The sequence below is a fragment of the Lactuca sativa genome, chromosome 6, assembly GCF_002870075.4.
Source record: "Lactuca sativa cultivar Salinas chromosome 6, Lsat_Salinas_v11, whole genome shotgun sequence".
In the NCBI taxonomy this organism is placed as follows: domain Eukaryota; kingdom Viridiplantae; phylum Streptophyta; class Magnoliopsida; order Asterales; family Asteraceae; genus Lactuca; species Lactuca sativa.
Window position 1 is genome coordinate 60,126,000 of NC_056628.2, and position 18,485 is coordinate 60,144,484.

At 32.8% G+C, this 18,485-nt stretch overlaps 2 protein-coding genes across 3 annotated transcripts; one reads left to right on the top strand and one right to left on the bottom strand.

Annotated features, from left to right (window-relative positions):
• The first annotated feature begins 11,616 nt into the window (after positions 1–11,616).
• On the top strand, positions 11,617–15,304 carry LOC111897829 (magnesium transporter MRS2-11, chloroplastic). Of its 2 annotated transcripts, XM_023893775.3 has the most exons (14): positions 11,617–12,259; positions 12,648–12,720; positions 12,834–12,904; positions 12,990–13,075; positions 13,165–13,258; positions 13,343–13,411; positions 13,500–13,580; positions 13,673–13,835; positions 13,905–13,950; positions 14,231–14,311; positions 14,624–14,706; positions 14,813–14,856; positions 14,950–15,059; positions 15,157–15,304. In XM_023893775.3, the coding sequence occupies exons 1-13, from the start codon at positions 11,876–11,878 to the stop codon at positions 15,043–15,045; spliced, it is 1,371 nt and encodes a 456-aa protein (XP_023749543.1). In that variant the 5' UTR covers positions 11,617–11,875; the 3' UTR covers positions 15,046–15,059; positions 15,157–15,304. The 2 variants fall into 2 exon arrangements, with proteins under 2 accessions (XP_023749543.1, XP_023749542.1); XM_023893774.3 differs by having other exon boundaries at positions 14,950–15,304.
• Positions 15,305–16,237: 933 nt separating this feature from the next.
• LOC111897828 (uncharacterized) lies at positions 16,238–18,327 on the bottom strand. Its single transcript, XM_023893772.2, has 3 exons — positions 17,822–18,327; positions 16,868–17,731; positions 16,238–16,787 (listed from the first exon to the last, which is right to left on the bottom strand). Exons 1-3 carry the CDS (start codon positions 18,056–18,058, stop codon positions 16,410–16,412), a joined length of 1,479 nt encoding a protein of 492 aa, XP_023749540.1. The 5' UTR covers positions 18,059–18,327; the 3' UTR covers positions 16,238–16,409.
• Between the last annotated feature and the right edge of the window lie 158 nt (positions 18,328–18,485).

An 18,485-nucleotide genomic window follows, 5' to 3' on the forward strand; every position in this document is an offset into this window, starting at 1 on the left:
CAAATCCCCAAAAGAGGTGCTCCTTCCTCCGGTTTCGTTGAGACAATGACTTTAAAAAAGTGAATAAGGAACATTAGATTTGATGATTTGGTTGTCTAGCAGTAGTCATTTCAGTTTTACACGGATATTAAAAGAGGTAATCATTAATGATTAATGTTCTCCCATATCAATAGATCGATAATGGATTTTTACATCCTATAGTTGTTATTAATCATCATTATAGCTATCGCTGGATACAAATCTAAGGATAATAAATTTTAAAACTATATTTTATTCTGCTATGTTGATTCTTGAAACTCTTTTTGAACATCCCCAAAAAAAATATTAAATTATTTTGATTGTTCTTGATCCATTCTTTGGTTTTGCTTTAAAGTATTAACGATTTATAATTATAATTTCTATTAAAGTGTTATTATTGTTATTAGTCACATGCATGATTTGATAAAATAGTATCATGAAGCTCCTTCATTGTGAATGTGTTGTTCTTGCCACATTTAAATTGTGGTTGAATGTCTGAACGTTCTCATTATTTTCCATCTGAAATGTGATGTATGTTAGTTGGCCAAATTATGAGCCTAAATCAATGTAGTACTTAATGGTCCTATTTTCTTGTAGTTTTCTTGTAATATTATTACAAACTAGGTGAATTTCTGCGCGTTGCGCGAGAATAAAATTATATAGTTAAATTAATAATTTTTACAAAATTATTATTTAATATTTCTACTTTAAAATAAAATGTTAGTAGTAAAGCAAATGTATAGTTAACATATTAGTTTTATTAAACATTATAGTTTTATTTTTAAGTCATTGTGATATATACAATTATTTGATAATTTTATAAACCGTTTAAAATTGTGTAAATTATATATATCAAATGAATGATAATATAACGGGTAACAAAACGTATGAACAAAAATATGAACTGCCACTTTTAGTAACATAAAAATTAAAAAAAAATATTTATTATAACATTTATATTAAAAAAGATATATATACAACGAATAATAAAAAATATGAAAAATAAATACTATAACTTTTAATAACATAAAAACACTAAAACATCTATTATAACATTTATATTAACTCTTCATATTTAAATAACAAATCTTTTCAAATACATTAATGTTTTTAGAGAGCAAAACCTTACAACCTTATAAAAGAAAGGAAAATAAAAAGTTATTAGTGATTACTAATTAATAATCATAAGTTAAAAACTCTTGAGTTGTAACTAATAAATATACATAAATTAGAAAACACTTGAGTTGTAGTGTGAGTTTCAAAGACATGCGGTACTTTGAAATGTATATTTATTATTATTATTATTATTATTATTATTATTATTATTATATTCGTCTAAATAATTGGTTTTGATGTATCATTTTAATCCCTTCAATTATTAAACATAAAGGTATTTAATTATAAATTTATAACGTACATAGGTGCATATACATGTTAAACAAATCACATATAATATATATATATATATATATATATATATATATATATATATATATATATATATATATATATATATATATATATATATTCGTAAATGTCATGTATTTCTTGTAGTAGTAATATGGATAAGTTACTTTTATATAAAGAACATATCATGATAAGTTTATCATAATTACATATCAAATGTTCAAAATTATGTTATCTTTTAAATATTGTCTTTTAAATATGTTGTGTAGGATAACCTAACAAAAAAAATAGAGAATAAAGATAATCAAAATAGAAAAACTACAATCAAATAAATAAGAGCATTAGGTGGTTGAATATAAAGATGTTACATATGCATACATTTAAATCAAAAAAAAAAACTAACATTCGTCAACTTTGCTCAAACAAAAAAAAACTATATCCATTTTATGAATCTTCTTTCTTCATTTAACACCATTCAACCATAAAAACTTGATGACAATTCTTCACTAACTGCAATCAAAATATTTTCCTTGAAAAAGAAGAATCAGAAAGATATTCCAAGCAAAACATTCAAGATTGAGTAATACACACAAATAACATATAAAGATTAAATGAGAAACTGAATATAAAGAAATAATATAAAAAGATTCATTTGTTTTGGTTGAAAGAAAAAAATCATATTATAATTACCATCGATGCTACATAACCTATTTTTTCAAATCATCATATTTGGACCATGAATGCTTCAATTATATGAAAATTTTTAAATCACAATATCTTCAAATCCTTCATACATGTAAGATTATATATAACACAAAAGACACAAAAGATTGGTCTTTTTATAGTAAACTTTTCACTAAATGCTAATTAAACATAATATAAGTTATAAAACTTTTGAGTGTTAAATCATAATTAAGAAAACTTTTGAGTTGCATTTAGTTAAAAAAGGGAGTTTCAAATGAATGTGGTTTGAAAAAGTTAAAAAAGGGGGTTTCAAATGCATGAGATTCAAGAAAAAATGCTAGCTTTATAAGTATGTATATAGAGACAATACAAATATATAAAGCCCAGTGGGAGATGGAGCATAAAAACAATCGGCCTAGCAGCCTAAAAGGCTTGGCTACCTTGGCCTAACAATCTTAGCATAGCATTGATAAAGCTGCCACAAGCCCACTAAGAGGGAGATGGAGCATAAAAACAATCGGCCCAGTAGCCTAAAGGCTTGGCTACGTTGGCCCAACAATCTTAGCATAGCATTGATAAAGCTGCCACAAGCCCACTGAGAGGGAGTCCAACCTGCTTCTCAGCCCATCATGATAGATTGTCCCACCATCAGCAAGCCTAAGACGAATAAGACACCTATGAGTACCTCCCTCTCCGCCCGCGTGTGGTTGCAACACCCCACCCGACCACCCCAACATTGGTGGGTGACGCCCGAAATTTTTTTCTTAAAGATTTTTTCCAATAACCCGTTAGATTTAGACCAAAATTATTTCACAATTTTCATGAAATAATTTGTGTATTTGATTTTTATGTTTTTAATATGGGAAAATGACTCGTGAGGGTAATGAACTATTCTTTTTGTTCATATTTGGTCATTTGTGTTTTTTTGTGATCTATTTACCATTAAACTTTTTTTTGGAGTTCCAAAATACCATAGCAACCTACTATTGAAGGGTTTACGGCGACTTTATCACCTCTGGCGGCTCTCTGCTCATCTTCTCAAGCGATCCTCCGACAAACATGAGTTTTTCGGCTATTTCAAACCCCCAAATCAAGATCAAAACCCACAAAAACCAATGCTCGATTGTTCTTCTCTATTTTCCAAATCTTCAAATCGAAAAAAAAAAAATATGTAACTGAAATCGATTTTCATTTATGATTTTCACACCATTTCAGTTTTTAGATCTAGTACATCATAACCCAAAAAGAAATCTATAAAAAATCAAAACCCACAAAAACCAAGTTTCAAAATACAAAAATCAACCTTCAAGAATACATACAAAGATCAAAGGCTTTGAGTTTTTCTTGTGCTCTTGAGTTCGGAGTTCCATAAACGAAAACCCTTAAACTCATTCAAAGATCAAAGGGTTTTTTCTTCTCCTTTAAATCGATTTTCTTTTTGTCTTCTTGAGTCTTGACCTTGTAATTTCCAGAATAAAAACAGATAATATCGATTTTTTGGGTAGGACCTTCAAGAACAAATGAAATTGATTTTCTAGGCAGATGATTTTTCATCTAAAATCATTTCTTGGGTTAAGAAATTAGCATCTTCATCATCTTCTTGAGTATTGAGTTCGTGATTTCCATAAATGAAAACAGATAAAATCGATTTTTTCCATAAATGAAATCGATTTTCTGGGTAAGAGCTTCAAGTACAATTAAAATCGATTTTCTAGGCAGATGTTTGTTCGTCTAATGAATGAAGCTTTGATTTTACATTTCAATCTTTGATTTTGAAGCTCGTTTTTTAATATGGAATATGTTCTTCGTGTGTATTCTTCAGATTTGGAAACAATGTGGAAAATGCTCTTCGATTTTTTATTTCGATCTTTGACTTGAAGTTCGATTTTGGATCTTGGATTTTGAAACTTGATTTTGGATATGGATTTGTTCTTCGTGGTTGTTCTTTCATATCTGGAAAATGGTGGTTTCAGATGATGTTTTCTTGTTGATTTTGTGCAGGTAAAATGAAGGGGATGATGGTGGTATGGGAAGATGGTAGCCTAAGGTGATGAGGAATGCTTCAGAAGAAGAAAGCAAGAACATTTGTCAATAACTCACTAGAATATTTATTTTTCGCCGAAGTCTCGCCGAAGAAGCTGACTAGAGAGTCTCTGGAGAGGACAAAGACACCAGAAACCTTCAATAACAGGTGATAGGCGGTCAAAATGGTTATGACGAATACAAACAACAAGTTAGATGATATATTGCATACAAAAAAAAAGGATCAAATGTGAACAAAATCAACAGTTTGTTACCCTCCTGAATCATTTTTCCTTTTAATATTTTGGTTAATGTTTTCTTTACGAAACAAATTAAATCATAGAAACAAGTTTTTTTTAATGGTTTATTTTGGTAAAATCCAAAATTGGTTTTAGTTATTTTTCATTTTAAAATTGTTTTAATAAAAACAACTGTTATTTAAAATTGGTTTTAAACAAATCATATAACGGGGTTGTATGAGGGGAAAATATTTGTAACACATATTTTTGTGACCTTAGAATACTATCAACACTCTAAATTTAAATCTTGTCATCCAATCCTTGTAACAACTCATATGCATAATTTTAGATATTGTTAGACCTAGCCACACTGCCACCCTAATGAAACGACCCAAAAATACGACCCAAAAATTTCATTTTTCAATATAACCAAAAACCATAAATCTGAGTATCATATCATAAAACCACACACTATGTATCTCAACCATAGTAAAAATACTGTGAGGAAAACTGTATCATAACTATAACATATCAAAATCAAGAAACTGAATCAACTCCCAGGATGAAAACTGAAGTTGTGGTGTGTGCGATGCCATCATCCCGAGCTCTTCCCTTTGCTTGCGGAAGTACCTGAAACCAAAACTGAAACTGTAAGCACGAAGCTTAGTGAGCTCCCCCAAACTACCACATACCATACAATACATATAAAACACATACTGGGCCTTGCCCACTGCATCGGACCGAAGTCCGGAACTAACTGCATCGGACCGAAGTCCGGAACTGACTGCATCGGACCGAAGTCCAGAACTAACTGCATCGGACCGAAGTCCAGAACTGACTGCATCGGACCTAAGTCCGGAACTAACTGCATCGGACCGAAGTCCGGAACTGACTGCATCGGACCGAAGTCCGGAACTACTCATCATAGCATGACATAACACATAGCAACTAACATAAACACACATATTGCATTCTGCATCGGACCATAGTCCGAAACATATGACACACAACGTGCTTGAATCACGGAGACATCAAACATACTGAACTACTGCTTCGGACTGAAGTTCGGAACTGCTACTAACTAAATGGGCCGGCATTGTGGCCGTAGACCCGTTCCTACTGGAAGGAAACTCACCTCGTGAACTGGCTGCTGTGTGTATGGCTCTGGAAGCTATCTGCTGCTACTCCGGTATCTCCCCGGCTACAAGTCCATAAACACACTCGATCAATGCTAATCACTGCACTGGGGTAAAATGACTCTTTTACCCTTGGTCAAAGTCAACTCTCCTGGTCAAAGTCAACCCACAGTTGACCTGACTCGCCGAGTTGGGCTGCCAACTCGCCGAGTCCCTATTCTCACTTTTCAACCCTACTCGCTGCTACTCGTCGAGTATGGCATCAACTCGACGAGTTCACTTTCGAATCTAAAACTTCAGGCAATCTGCATCCGACTCGCCGAGTCGTATGAACAACTCGACGAGTTGTTCTTCAAGCTAAGAAGATTGCCTTGGACTCGCCGAGTTGTATGAACAACTCGCCGAGTCCCTCCATTACTGAGTCTGACCTCAAACTCGCTGAGTCCACTCTACCACTCACTGGTCCCACTCGGCATCACTTAAAAAAAGAAAATTGGGGACTCGCGATTCAACTCGCCGAGTCGTTCTTCCGACTCGTCGAGTCGCTTGCATGCAACAACTCAAAACTCGATTCTGCTTGAATCCAGTGTATAGAACTTATAGATCTGGACTCCCTTAACTCGATTAGCACGTAAAGATTCTATCTTTACGTGCCCATATGCATCCATGAAGATAAAATAGCTCAAAAAGCATAATAAAGGCTAGATCTAGGGTTTTCATGCAAAGTATCATCAAAAAGGCAATAGATCCGGGCTCTACAACTCCTAAATGAACAGATCTAAGGATATCTCGACCTATTAGGGCATCCATACAATCATAAGGCTTGAGAAAAGCATCAAACTAGATCTAGAAGAGCTCTAATGGGGTTTTAAAGCATAAAAGGGGAGGAAATCCAAAGAATACCTCAAAGAACTCTGATTTGCCCTTGGATCTTTGCTCTTCACCTCTTCTCCTTGCTCCTATCTTCTTCTTCTTCTTCAAGCCTTCAAAATTTCACACAAGAATACTTAGATCACTCAAGGATGGATTAGGGTTTTCTCACAGCTCTCTGAGGGTGAAGGAGGCGAGATTGGGGGCTATAAGGTGGTTTAAATAGTGAGCAACCCAGGGATTTAGGGTTTCTTCCAGGCAGGCAGACTCGCCGAGTCGCCGACTATCACGTGCTCGAAACCCGTCCCTACTCGGCGAGTCAGGCTATGAACTCGCCGAGTCCCTCTTACAAACTTCTAATTAAATACTATGGAATCATCGTACCGGAGACGGGTCGTTACACCTAAGGTGAAACTTTTGGCTTTTGGTTAGGCCTAAGCAAAAGTTCAAACGTTCTAAATTAGACAATTTATAGATGGCCATGGTCAAACCTCAGCACAAAGCAAGGACAAGACTAAGCATGCCATTCTTGAATCTTGACACTATCTTTGTTTAAAGAGTCTCATAGACATCTAAAAATTATATAGGTATATAATTGGTACTTACTACCAATTGGTTCAACATATCATGGGAATAGTATGAATAATCATTTGGTGCATATCTTAGCCTTTATAAAGTTTATTGTTTAATACCTCTCAAAAGAGGGACACCGTCTCGGAGGTCTTCAAGCAATGTTCTTGAACTCGAATATTGTTATATACTTATAAAGGAAACATTTTTCCTTTCACCACATTCATTTAAAACTTCCATGCATTTTTTTTTCTTTCACCACATTCATTTGAAACTCCCATAACTTTTCAATTTCTTTCAAATAATAATTATAATTTGGTTAATTAGGTTAAATAAATATCAAACCTGAATTGTAATCATATACTCCATAAACTAAATTTCAATATTAAAATAATATATTTACTTCTAATTATAAAGTTATGATTTTTAACTTTTAACATATTATACTTAATTCATTAGCTTTAACATATTGTTAGATGTAACAATTATCATTTTAAAGATACAATTTTCTAACAGTTTGTATAAAATACTTAAATTATTAATATAAATATAACATTAGGGTCAACTAAAATATAAATTTTAGTTATAAACAACCCAGATAATATTTTGTAAATAGTTATAAGTGATAAACTGTAGTGCATTTCTAATAATGATTATAAGCTGGTTAATAAGGTTAAATAAATATCAAACCAAAAATGTAATCATAAATAAACTAAATTTCAATTTTAAAATAATATATTAACTTCTACTTATAAATTTATGTCTTTAACTTTTAATATATTATACATAATTTATTAGACTTAATATGTTGTTATATATAAACCATTATCAGTTTAAAGCTACAAGTTTTGAATATAACATTACAATGTCAACTTAAATATAAATTTCAGTTCCACTTAAAATAACCAAAGAATATTTTGTTAATAGTTAAAAGTGTTAAATTATAGTGATAAATGCAAAAACCAAATTGTAATCTCAATTTAACTAAAATATTTTCTAAAGATAGTTTTATAATCATTAAGAGCTTTTAATTAAGTAGCTTAAAATAGCTTACAATAACAATAGTTAAAAATAACTCTATATAAATTATTATATTGTTACCTTTAAAATCAAACAATAATGTTTGATATTTTAAATTATTATAATGATAGAAATTAAAACATTAAACAAATAAATTTTAAAAAAATAATTAAAAATAACAACAAGTATAAATAACATTAAACCATATATTATCTTTAATTTTATTCATGTGTAACTTGTGGGTAGAAGTCATTCAAACGATTGAGATTATGAAGTTATAATAGATGTACATATTATCATATAATTCAAAATAATCAATATATTAATCAACTTAGTATACAAATTATTATATCAAATTTAACAAAGTTATTGTTATATTTAAAAACAAAAACATATATTTGTAAATATTTCAACTATATATGTGTTTTTGCGCAACGCACTGGTAATTGCCTAGTAACTTGTATAATTTTGGTGGCATAACACCACTAAGTATGTCGTCCCACTTGACCCTTTGGTTACTATGACAACCATCATTATGACGTCTTGTAAATTGAGAAATAAATCTCTTAGATATTTTATTTGTAAATAATGAAAGCAAATGACATTGTTAAATATGTTTTGAGTATTTAAAACAATAATAATTTTTTGTTTTGTTGGAAACAATGTATTATATATGAAAGTTTTGAAGTAAATGGTCATCAAAGCTTCAAAATTATCATAATTTAGCCACCCAAGTTCAAATCATGCTAATTAAGCCCTTAAAGTCTCAAAATTGTCACAATTTAACCACTAAGGCATGTTATAACAGGCTCAACAGGTTATAGACCCACATGGCATGCCATGTAGACAATTTCTAAAAACATTTGTCCTTGTAGAGCTAACATGGCATCCCCATGGAATTGAAGAGGTTATCGTGAGCTTGATAAATATATGGAGTTACTGAACAAACCTTGTTTCCAGGTATCTTCATTCTTCTTTCGATTATTTCATCACGAATACAAAAATATATGATGCAAAATTTCTTATATCCTTTATGAGGTATCATAAGCTTTAAGTACACTATAGCCACCACCATCATAAGCTTCAAACCTCTTTCTTCTTGAACTCAATGGAACCTTTGATGCTATCAAGAAGAGGAGTGAATTGGGGATATTCCAACAAGACTCTTAGAAATCGGTTTGAATCAAATCGAACACGTTTCAACAAGAACCCTCAATGAATCTAGAACTAGAACTCGAGTTCAGCAAAAACCCTAAGACTGATGGGTGTCATGTCACATTCACCACACTATCACACTCACCACACTATTTCAGTATCACATCATCGCCACATCACTCTTCCATTCACCTCACAAAACTGGTGGGTGTCATACCACAACCTACCACACTTTTAATTTATTTTTTATATTGAATGTAATTTAATAAAAATGAAATTTTGTAAAATTAAGAAAAAGAAAATATTTCATTAATTAATTAAAACAATTACAATGATAAAACGATAATTTAAATAAAACGACTACATAGATAATATGATGATTACAATAAAATGACTACTAAATAAGATTAGTTGTAATATTTTTTCATGCTATCCGCTCTAGCCTTCAAAACCATATCGAACTCGTTGTCGGTGAGATGATCGATTGGTTTTGTTAAAAATTCTAAATCACGTGTTTTTTGTTTCTCCTCACGAGTTTTTTGTTTCACCTCTTGCGCTTTCTTTTTCTCTTCCATCTTTTCTTTCTCAAAATTCAAGTGACGCTCGAAATTCAAATTATAAATTTCAAAACTAGATGCGACCTTTTGAATGTCAGAGCCACTTCCAAAACCTGATCTATTTGATGAAGACCATTTCTTTTTCGCTCTATTTCGTCCCATCGGTCGAACTACTTCTTCAAATTTGAGCTCATCTCACTATTCAAATCAACGCCAAAATGCGCATCCGATGAAGTGGCGTAACTTGTCTCTGAAACTTTTGTTCTTTTCTCACCACCTTCTTCTTCTTCTCCATACTCTTTTATCCATTTCGGGGATGCGGATAAAAATCTCCTAACATCAATAAATTTGAAAAACTTTTTAGTATTGACAAAAAATATTTTAAGCGATGTCTTGAAAATTTGTTGATCGTTTTCCCTGCTTTTCCGTTGAGTAAGCAAGTTCTTGTAAATGTCGTTGAATTTAGTAAGCGGCTTGTTCATCTCTTGAAACTTGCTACAACATTGGTGTTTTATACAGTGTTCCCCATGACTCATGACACTAAGAAACCGCTCCATAATGCGTCACCAAAAGTTCTCATCATTTTGCACATTTCCGGTTTGTGAATCCTCATAAATGTCGATTCATGATTCATCTAACGTCATCTCTTCATCCGGTTGCCGTTGTTGAGCTAGGGCCTTCTCTTTACCAAAACTGACGCTTTTCCTTTCCCATATCTTTTGCGGTTGGATGGTTCGACTTGTGTTTCGTGAACAACGTTGGGTTGGTTTTCAGTTACCAGTTCTGGATCGGGTTGTGTTTCCTGGACAAATTCGAAATCCAGGCTATATATTTAGGAAGCGGGGAAAAATTTTAAAACATGTTTGGGCGTAAAGGTTACATGGGGTAATAGTAAACTTGTTGGGGATGGGGTTGGGGTCGGGGTGAAATCATGGATGGATCAAGTTGAGGTCGGTATACCGACGTATCCAACGGTCGAACAGTTGGACGTAATTTGCCCAGAGCGGTAAATTAAGGATTGTTTGGATTCATTTTTTGGAAGAAAAAGGTTTGAAAACTTGTGGAATAGAAAGTGTTATGCGTGATATATGTGTGAGGTAAGGTTTTAATTTATAGTTAAATTATTAGGTAAAAAAATAAAAATTGGCTCAAACAGTCCAAATCAAAGGCAGTAAGACCACCACCGGCAATAAGGATCTCAAGTACGATAATGAGGGTCAGAGTTGCGTTCACCGCACACTAAGATGCCAAATTAGCAATCGCAGTGTGCGGTACAGGGTGCACCGACCGCCCTAAGTCGACAATGAATTTGGAACACGGAAATGTTATACAAATCGGTTTAAATCTAGAACCCTAAATGAAACATGTTTCTTGTTGTTTTCAACGAATCCATAATTGGAACTCAATTTCAACAAAACCCTACATCAAAATCTTCTCTTACTATTTCTCAACAAACCCTAAATCGAACATGTTTTTTGGAACTCGAATTCTGTTCTTGTTATGCTTGAGTTTTTGCTGAATTTAGAACTTGACTTCTGTTCTTGAAGCAAGAATAGGTTGCTTGAATTAAAGCTTTGGCATTCGCTAGAATTTTTTTTTTTTCTTTGAGAAGATTAAATGACAAATTATCCATTGTACAAACCGATATATCAAAGGACAAGTTAGACTTCTTTGGGAAAAATGTTGGATGAACACAAGAACACAAAGAAAAAAAATAGTATATGTTTTAAATTCTAACCATCTTGATGAAAATAGTCACCAATTGACTACATGTTATGTCATTCCAGGTAGGTCGTTAACATGCTATAGTATGTATTAATAGTGACGATTTTAAGATTTTATGGACTTAGTTAACACAATTTGAATTTAATGGCTAAATAACAACAATCTTGATAATTTGATAGTCAACTAAGTCAAAATTCTATATAATGATAAAAGAAAGAAAAACTTTGGTGTGTGGGAGTGAACTCTTTTTAAAAAGATAGCGGTAAAGTGTCACGAGGCTGCTGTGGTGGATAAAATCCACGTGGACACAAGATAACCACCAAAAACCTCCACTGTCATCCTCCTCTCCACCAACCACCAACCACCACTACCACCACCACCATCACCGGATTTCACACAAACAAATTCACGTAGAATCAGTTTCCCAAACATGATATCGATCAGCTCGACTGATTGACTTTAGGTTACGAAAATGGCATTAAAATCTACGCCTCCAATTTTTTCCTCCTTACACTTCCCGCATTTATCAGTGGTTCGTTCGCCGCCGTACATTCTGTTTACAAGATGCAAATCGATCAGGTCAACATATCCGGCGATCTCTCTGCGGAAGAGCTGCTATTTTCTGTTCCCAGTTCCACTGGAAGTCTTATCGACCGGTAGGTCTAAGCGTTATACGAAATCAACGGAAGATAGTAGGCAGGAAACTCCTGCTGGTGATAATGACGACGATGATTCCATTGAAGAGACTTATCCAAGCTCAGACGATTTTGATAAAGTTACTTCCAGTGATTCGAGGAAAAGTATCTCGTCCTTGTCTGATGCTCTTAACCTTGGGAGCCGTGATCCTGTTTATGAGGTTTGATTCGATTTCAAAAGAATACATCGTTTCAATCTTATGCAGCTTACTTTTAATTTTCTCAATATGTTAACCTGTATCACTGAAAACTTATCTATAATACAATGAGATGCACATTTGATAATCTTCACCTGACATACTGCTTAAGGTATAGAAACAAAATTGAGAAAGGGTGAATCTATTTTCCTTAAAATGTTAGTGATGTATGCATAAATGTTCCAGTAATTGTATCCACAAAGTAGACATATTCTTACAGATTCAACATATCTGGCTGAAACTGAATATTATATGCATGTTTCAGCATCATTGGTTTATAAAAAGAAAAAGTATTCTCAGTCATCTATCTTATCATAACTTCATCAAATGTTCTTCTTTTTCTATCTTAAAGGTTGTGGAAGTTAGTTCAAAAGGAATGGTCTCAACCCGAAAAGTTAACAGAAGGCATCTACTAAAATCAAGTGGTGAATAATATAATGATTTGTTTCCTTCTAAAATCATTGATCATTCTATTATTTCAATCAATCTCAAGATTCACATAAGAATGCATCTTCTTAATTTAAGTTTCTGATTACAGGTCTTCGTCCACGTGACATACGAAGTGTTGATCCCTCATTATGGTTAACAAACACAATGCCCTCTTTACTGGTATATTCTATTTTCCAATAAAACATTAACATTATAATTTCTTGTCATCAATATTATATACACGTGTCTTTTTTATATTTTATAGGTTCGTGAAAACGCTATACTATTGAATTTAGGCTCATTGCGTGCAATTGCAATGCAAGAATGTGTCTTTATATTCAACTACAATCGGTAACTATCAACTACTAATAATTTTCATACTGAATCAAAGTTACTAAATTGACATTATTCTTTTCGGGTTTATCTTTTGAGAATTACAGTAGAGGAGGAAAAGCTTTTATAGATGATTTGTTACCTCGATTAAACCCTAAAAGTATGATTGGAGGAGGCGTAGTAATGCCCTTTGAGCTTGAGGTTTAATTATTCTCTTCTTTACTAAAGATTCAGATTCAAGATTTACAAAGACTTCACAAAACCTTTATATTTTTTAACTTTCAGGTAGTTGAAGCTGCACTTAATTCACGAATACAGCACTTCGAACACAGACTAATGGATTTAGACCCACATGTGAGCATAAAAAAACATAAGGATTTAAATTTCTAGCATATCATAATCTGTAGATTTAAAAAAAAAAACCGTTTATATTGTGTTTCAGGTTCAAGATTTACTCAAGGTTTTACCAAACCGATTAACAGCTAACATACTGGAACAGCTTCGTATATGCAAGCAAACATTGGTAACCATAAATTTTAGCCACTTTTCATTTTTTTTTTTATAAAGTTAATTAGTTGATATTATGAACTAAAAATAAAAGGATTTTTATGGAAGGTGGAACTTGGATCAAAAGCAGGAGCACTAAGACAAATGCTGCTTGATATGTTGGAAGATTCTCAAGAAATTCGACGACTTTGTATTGTGGGTAGAAACTGTATATTGAGTAGAAATAGCAATGTTGAATGCTCAGTTCCACTTGAGAAGCAGATTGATGAGGGTAAGTGTGTCTTTTGCATAAATTGAGATAGAGTAAAAAAAAAATCATGGTTGATTTTATTATATGCAGAAGAGGAAGAAGAAATTGAAATGTTGTTGGAAAATTATCTTCACAGGTAGAAGTTATTAAAATTGTGTTTGTTAACAGGTTTTTCAGTAGCTTTTTAAAAAAAATAATAGGTTTTTGAGTAAATTACATTTTTGGTCCCTCTGTACAGCTAATTTTTGCAATTTTGGTCCAAAAAGTATAGTCATTTTACTTGGAAATAAGTTAAGGATCAAAAATTGCAAGAGAAACTTTTAGGGATCAAAATGGAAAGTATCATCTATACTCAGGGACCAAAAATGTAATTTTCTCTAGGTTTTATAAGTTGAATGTTATGTGTATGATTGCAGATGTGAGTCATGTCATAATCAAGCAGAAAGGCTTCTTGATTCCGCAAGAGAAATGGAAGATTCCATTGCTGTTAACTTGAGGTTTACTGTGTTAAATATTACAATTTCCATTACACAGAAGGATATACTATATAGTTATATAATGATGAAATAATTTGTTTTTTACCGTGTTTAGTCCAAAATTGAAACATTTTTTTTCAATTTTGGTCCTTATTTCCAGGTCTCGTATTGATTTTGGTTCTGTGTCTTTCTGATAATAACGTTCCAAGGACCAGAATCGATATTAAACATGAAATAAGGACTAAAACTGAAAATATTTTCACTTTTGGACTAAAACGGTAAAAATAAAAAAGCAGAAGGACCATTTGTGTAATTTACTCTATTTTTTTTCAGTTCGCGGAGGCTTCAGGTGAGCAGATTTGAATTGCTTCTTCAGGTTGGGAGCTTTTGTCTTGGAGCTGGTGCTCTTGTTTCAGGTCAATAATTCTTTTTACTTAAATCATACATGAAAAAAGTGCAAATTTCAAATTTATGCACGTGGTCAAAAGTCTACAATACCCTTCAACAATTGTGTCTATGTAGGTATATTTGGAATGAATTTAAGATCCTATATTGAAGAACATGTGGTACTTTCTTCTCAAGTCCTTAAACTTTTAATATCCTTCCAAATTCAAATATTGTCCACATTTTCCAAGACTTGACGATTTTAACCCTTGCAGTTTGCGTTTTGGCTTACAACAGCCGGAATTATCTTCGGTGCTGTGGTGGCATTTTTTCTCACATATTCATACTTGAGGGCAAAGAAAATATTATAGGCGGATCTTGCAAGGTACATTTACATCTCATCATTTATTACATAGCTATAGATCAAGAAATACAAAAGTAACATACAGATTTGACATGATACTACCATTTGAACAAAAAAGATCAAGGGATGATAATGCCATTTGAGGTGAATATGCAAGGTTTTAGCAAGATGGAAAAATAGATATGCTGTGTATAATTGTATGTAAATTCTAAATGTTCATTGTGTACACACCATGATAGATAAATGTGATACCAAGATTTTCTGTCTACTGTTGTATGGATAAAGTGTTGCATGGATAAATGGATAAATGATATTTAAGAAAATGACAACATACTTTTAAGAAATGGAAGGAAACAAATGCAAGAATACCAATGTAGAGTTTTTGTATTCCTTCTATTAGAGTGAAATACAAATTTGGTCCATGTGTTGAGTTTCTTCTGTTTGGATTGAAAAGAAATATATATATATATATATATATATATATATATATATATATATATATATATATATATATATATATATATATATATATATATATATATATATTCTTGGTTCTTGTTTTGAGACTTCTATTTGGCTTTGGCCTTTCTTACTCACAATGTGAATTTAAGGTTGTGTTTGGCAAAATAGCTGAAAAGTTAGTTTTTTATCTGAAAAGCTAGCTTTTGTCTGGTGGCTAATAAAGTAATAGCTTTTGGTAAACTAGATGATAATTGATAAGCTAGACTCCAAATATAAAATGACAAAAATATTTAAGGTATATTTGAAAAACTTGTAGAAAAAAGCTTCACGAGCTTAGTTTTAAGGTATCTCAAATATCTTTTAAAACCCTTTAAAAAGTTGGTTTATAAGTTGCTTTTGGTATTTTGTTAAACATAACATTGCAATAAGCTCAAAAAATAAGCTAGTTTTGCGCACAAACTACAATGTAAATCTGATAAGCTCAATGTGAAATTACCATTTTGCCTTCCATTTGTATAATTTACCCTCTTTTATTTTATTTCTGATTAAAGTATTATACTTTGAAAATCTACTTGTAACAATGGGTAACCTCAAGATTTGAATCACAACACAAACTCACATGTTCTTTAAAGTTTAAACCATATCATTGCCCTCATAGAAAACCTCTCAATTAAGTTGTCTATTCTGCATTAAGTCAAAAAGAAGTGTACTCATATATAACTTACTGGATTAAATCATGTCAAACACTTTTTCATGTCATCTAATCAATCATAAAATGAGTCACAAAATCAAATAAAATGTACAATTTGTGTGACCACATTACAAGTTCAAATCCAATACACAAACATCCAAAAGAGAAATCCCCAAATTGTACAAAGAATAATTAATCACCTGTAAAACTCATCAACTTTACCTTAATTCCGAATTGTCAACTCCCCCAATTGCTATTTTCCCAATCCCAACCTCCATAGCTTCCCTCTCAGCTTTCTCTCTACTATTCATCTGAATCTGACCAGTGATCCAAGGATGATTAAGACACTCTGCAGCAGTAGGTCTTTTCTCAGGTACAAAGTCAAGTATAGGAACAAGAAAATCAGCCAATTCATTTGCATCTTCTTCACTAAACTCATATTTCTCCATTAACACCTTGTTTAATGGCCAAAATTTCAACCTCCTGATATGCCTCAAATCACCATGTCTGTTGAAAAAGTCTCGTGAATACCTTCCACCTAAAGCTACCTTTCTAGGCATCGTTCCTAAAAGCTCCATCATTAAAGCCAAATGATCCTGTAAACCATAAACAAAATTCAACAATGGAGTATAGATGACAGATGAACACTAATAATGAATGAATGTACATTACATACCTCATCTCTGTCATAATTTTCACCACTATGAGGATCAAAGAGAACATCACCAGTTGCAAGCTCAAAACAAATGCAAGCAAAAGACCATAGATCTGCAGATGTTGAGTATTTGGATCCTAACAAAACTTCTGGACATCTGTATTGTCTAGTTTGAATATCACTTGTGAATTGTTTGTAAGTCCAACATGCGTTACCAAAATCAACCAGTTTACACTTGACATCAACCTCTGTTAACAGCTTCTTCCTTGCTGAACGGCTTCTTCTCCTATTTCCATGGCTGGAATCCATTGATTTCTCTTTACAAGCTTCAACATCCTCGGATTCTTCCTTTCCGGAAGAATTTTGGGCGGCTTTCTTAGCTTTTTTCCTGATTTTCTTCTTCTGATTCTTTGTAAGATCACCATTCAAAATCTTACTATCTTTTGAAGCTCCGGTGTCCGGTGGAACTTTTTCAGATGGGAGAATGAGAGGTTTGCCTGTTTTTGGTGGATCTTTTTCTGGATCAATCGTGGACAAAAGCAAAATGTTCTCCGGTTTAAGGTCGGTATGGATGATGGAAAGCTCGCGATGCAAGTAATCCAAACCTCCTAAGATGTGGTAGCAGATTTGTTTAACTTTGTAAAGAGGAATCCCTCGATAATCTGAATACTTGATCATAGTTAACAGATTATCCCCCAAATACTCGAACACCATACACACATGTTGTCCGTTTGGGCCTGAGTGTTTGAAATGATCTAAAAGCTTCACGACGGATTTCTTATCGTCAGGATCTCCTTCCGCTATCTGCTTTAAGATCGTGATTTCATCCATTGCTGCTTCAGTGTAATGTTGAGCGCTTTTTTGAACTTTCAAAGCTACATATCTCTACAAAACAAAATCAAATAGATCATGTTTGAAATCCTTCACTTGAATCCTCAAATTAGAGAAGGAAGAACACAAAGACAGAAATCGTACAGATTTATGAGTGTCCCAAGCGAGCCAGACAGTCGAAAAATGGCCCCAACCGAGTTTGCTCTGAACAACATATCTCGAGTGCTTAAACGTATCGCCAATTCGAACAGCGTGATAACCTCCACGCCTGTAATCCTCTGTTCCTTCGTCTTCTGAAGTGTAATCGCTTGCTTCGCTCCGATCATCGACATCGCCGGCGCCGGAATGTCTTGTATCATTACTATTATTTTCCTCCGCCATTAAAAGTGTAAGATTGTGCGATTAGGAGCCCGGCAGAAAAGATGGAGGGAGTTGAGCTTTCAAATCAACCAATTGCTATCGACCTGGAATGGAAAGTGCAAAGTAAAGATTGTATCGCCTTTTTGAAAATTGAAAGAGTGTATCTCGGAAGCTGGATTCTAGGGTTTTATATTTTTATTTTCAGGGGAGAAATTAAGAAAACGTATGGCACATAAACTAATTATATGAACAGACGACATATGTTTTCAGTGTACAGAGGGGACAGGTTCTGAAACATAAATTATGTGGTCTGATTTATATTTCCTTAAAGAATTAAGGTTATATATTTAAAAACGTTCCATCCATTTATTTTTATTTTATTTCGAGTGATTTTCCAAAATGTGAAACTCGAGTTCCATTTTATAAATGTTGGGGTCACAACCAGCTA

Coding starts and splice junctions, on each gene's coding strand:
- LOC111897829 (XM_023893774.3), top strand. CDS start 11,876: ATGGCATTAAAATCTACGCCTCCAATTTTTTCCTCCTTACACTTCCCG. Junction 13,836..13,904: donor TGAGAAGCAGATTGATGAGG/GTAAGTGTGTCT, acceptor TATTATATGCAG/AAGAGGAAGAAGAAATTGAA. Junction 14,857..14,949: donor CCTATATTGAAGAACATGTG/GTACTTTCTTCT, acceptor TAACCCTTGCAG/TTTGCGTTTTGGCTTACAAC.
- LOC111897828 (XM_023893772.2), bottom strand. CDS start 18,058: ATGGCGGAGGAAAATAATAGTAATGATACAAGACATTCCGGCGCCGGC. Junction 17,732..17,821: donor CTTGGGACACTCATAAATCT/GTACGATTTCTG, acceptor TTTGTTTTGTAG/AGATATGTAGCTTTGAAAGT. Junction 16,788..16,867: donor AAAATTATGACAGAGATGAG/GTATGTAATGTA, acceptor TATGGTTTACAG/GATCATTTGGCTTTAATGAT.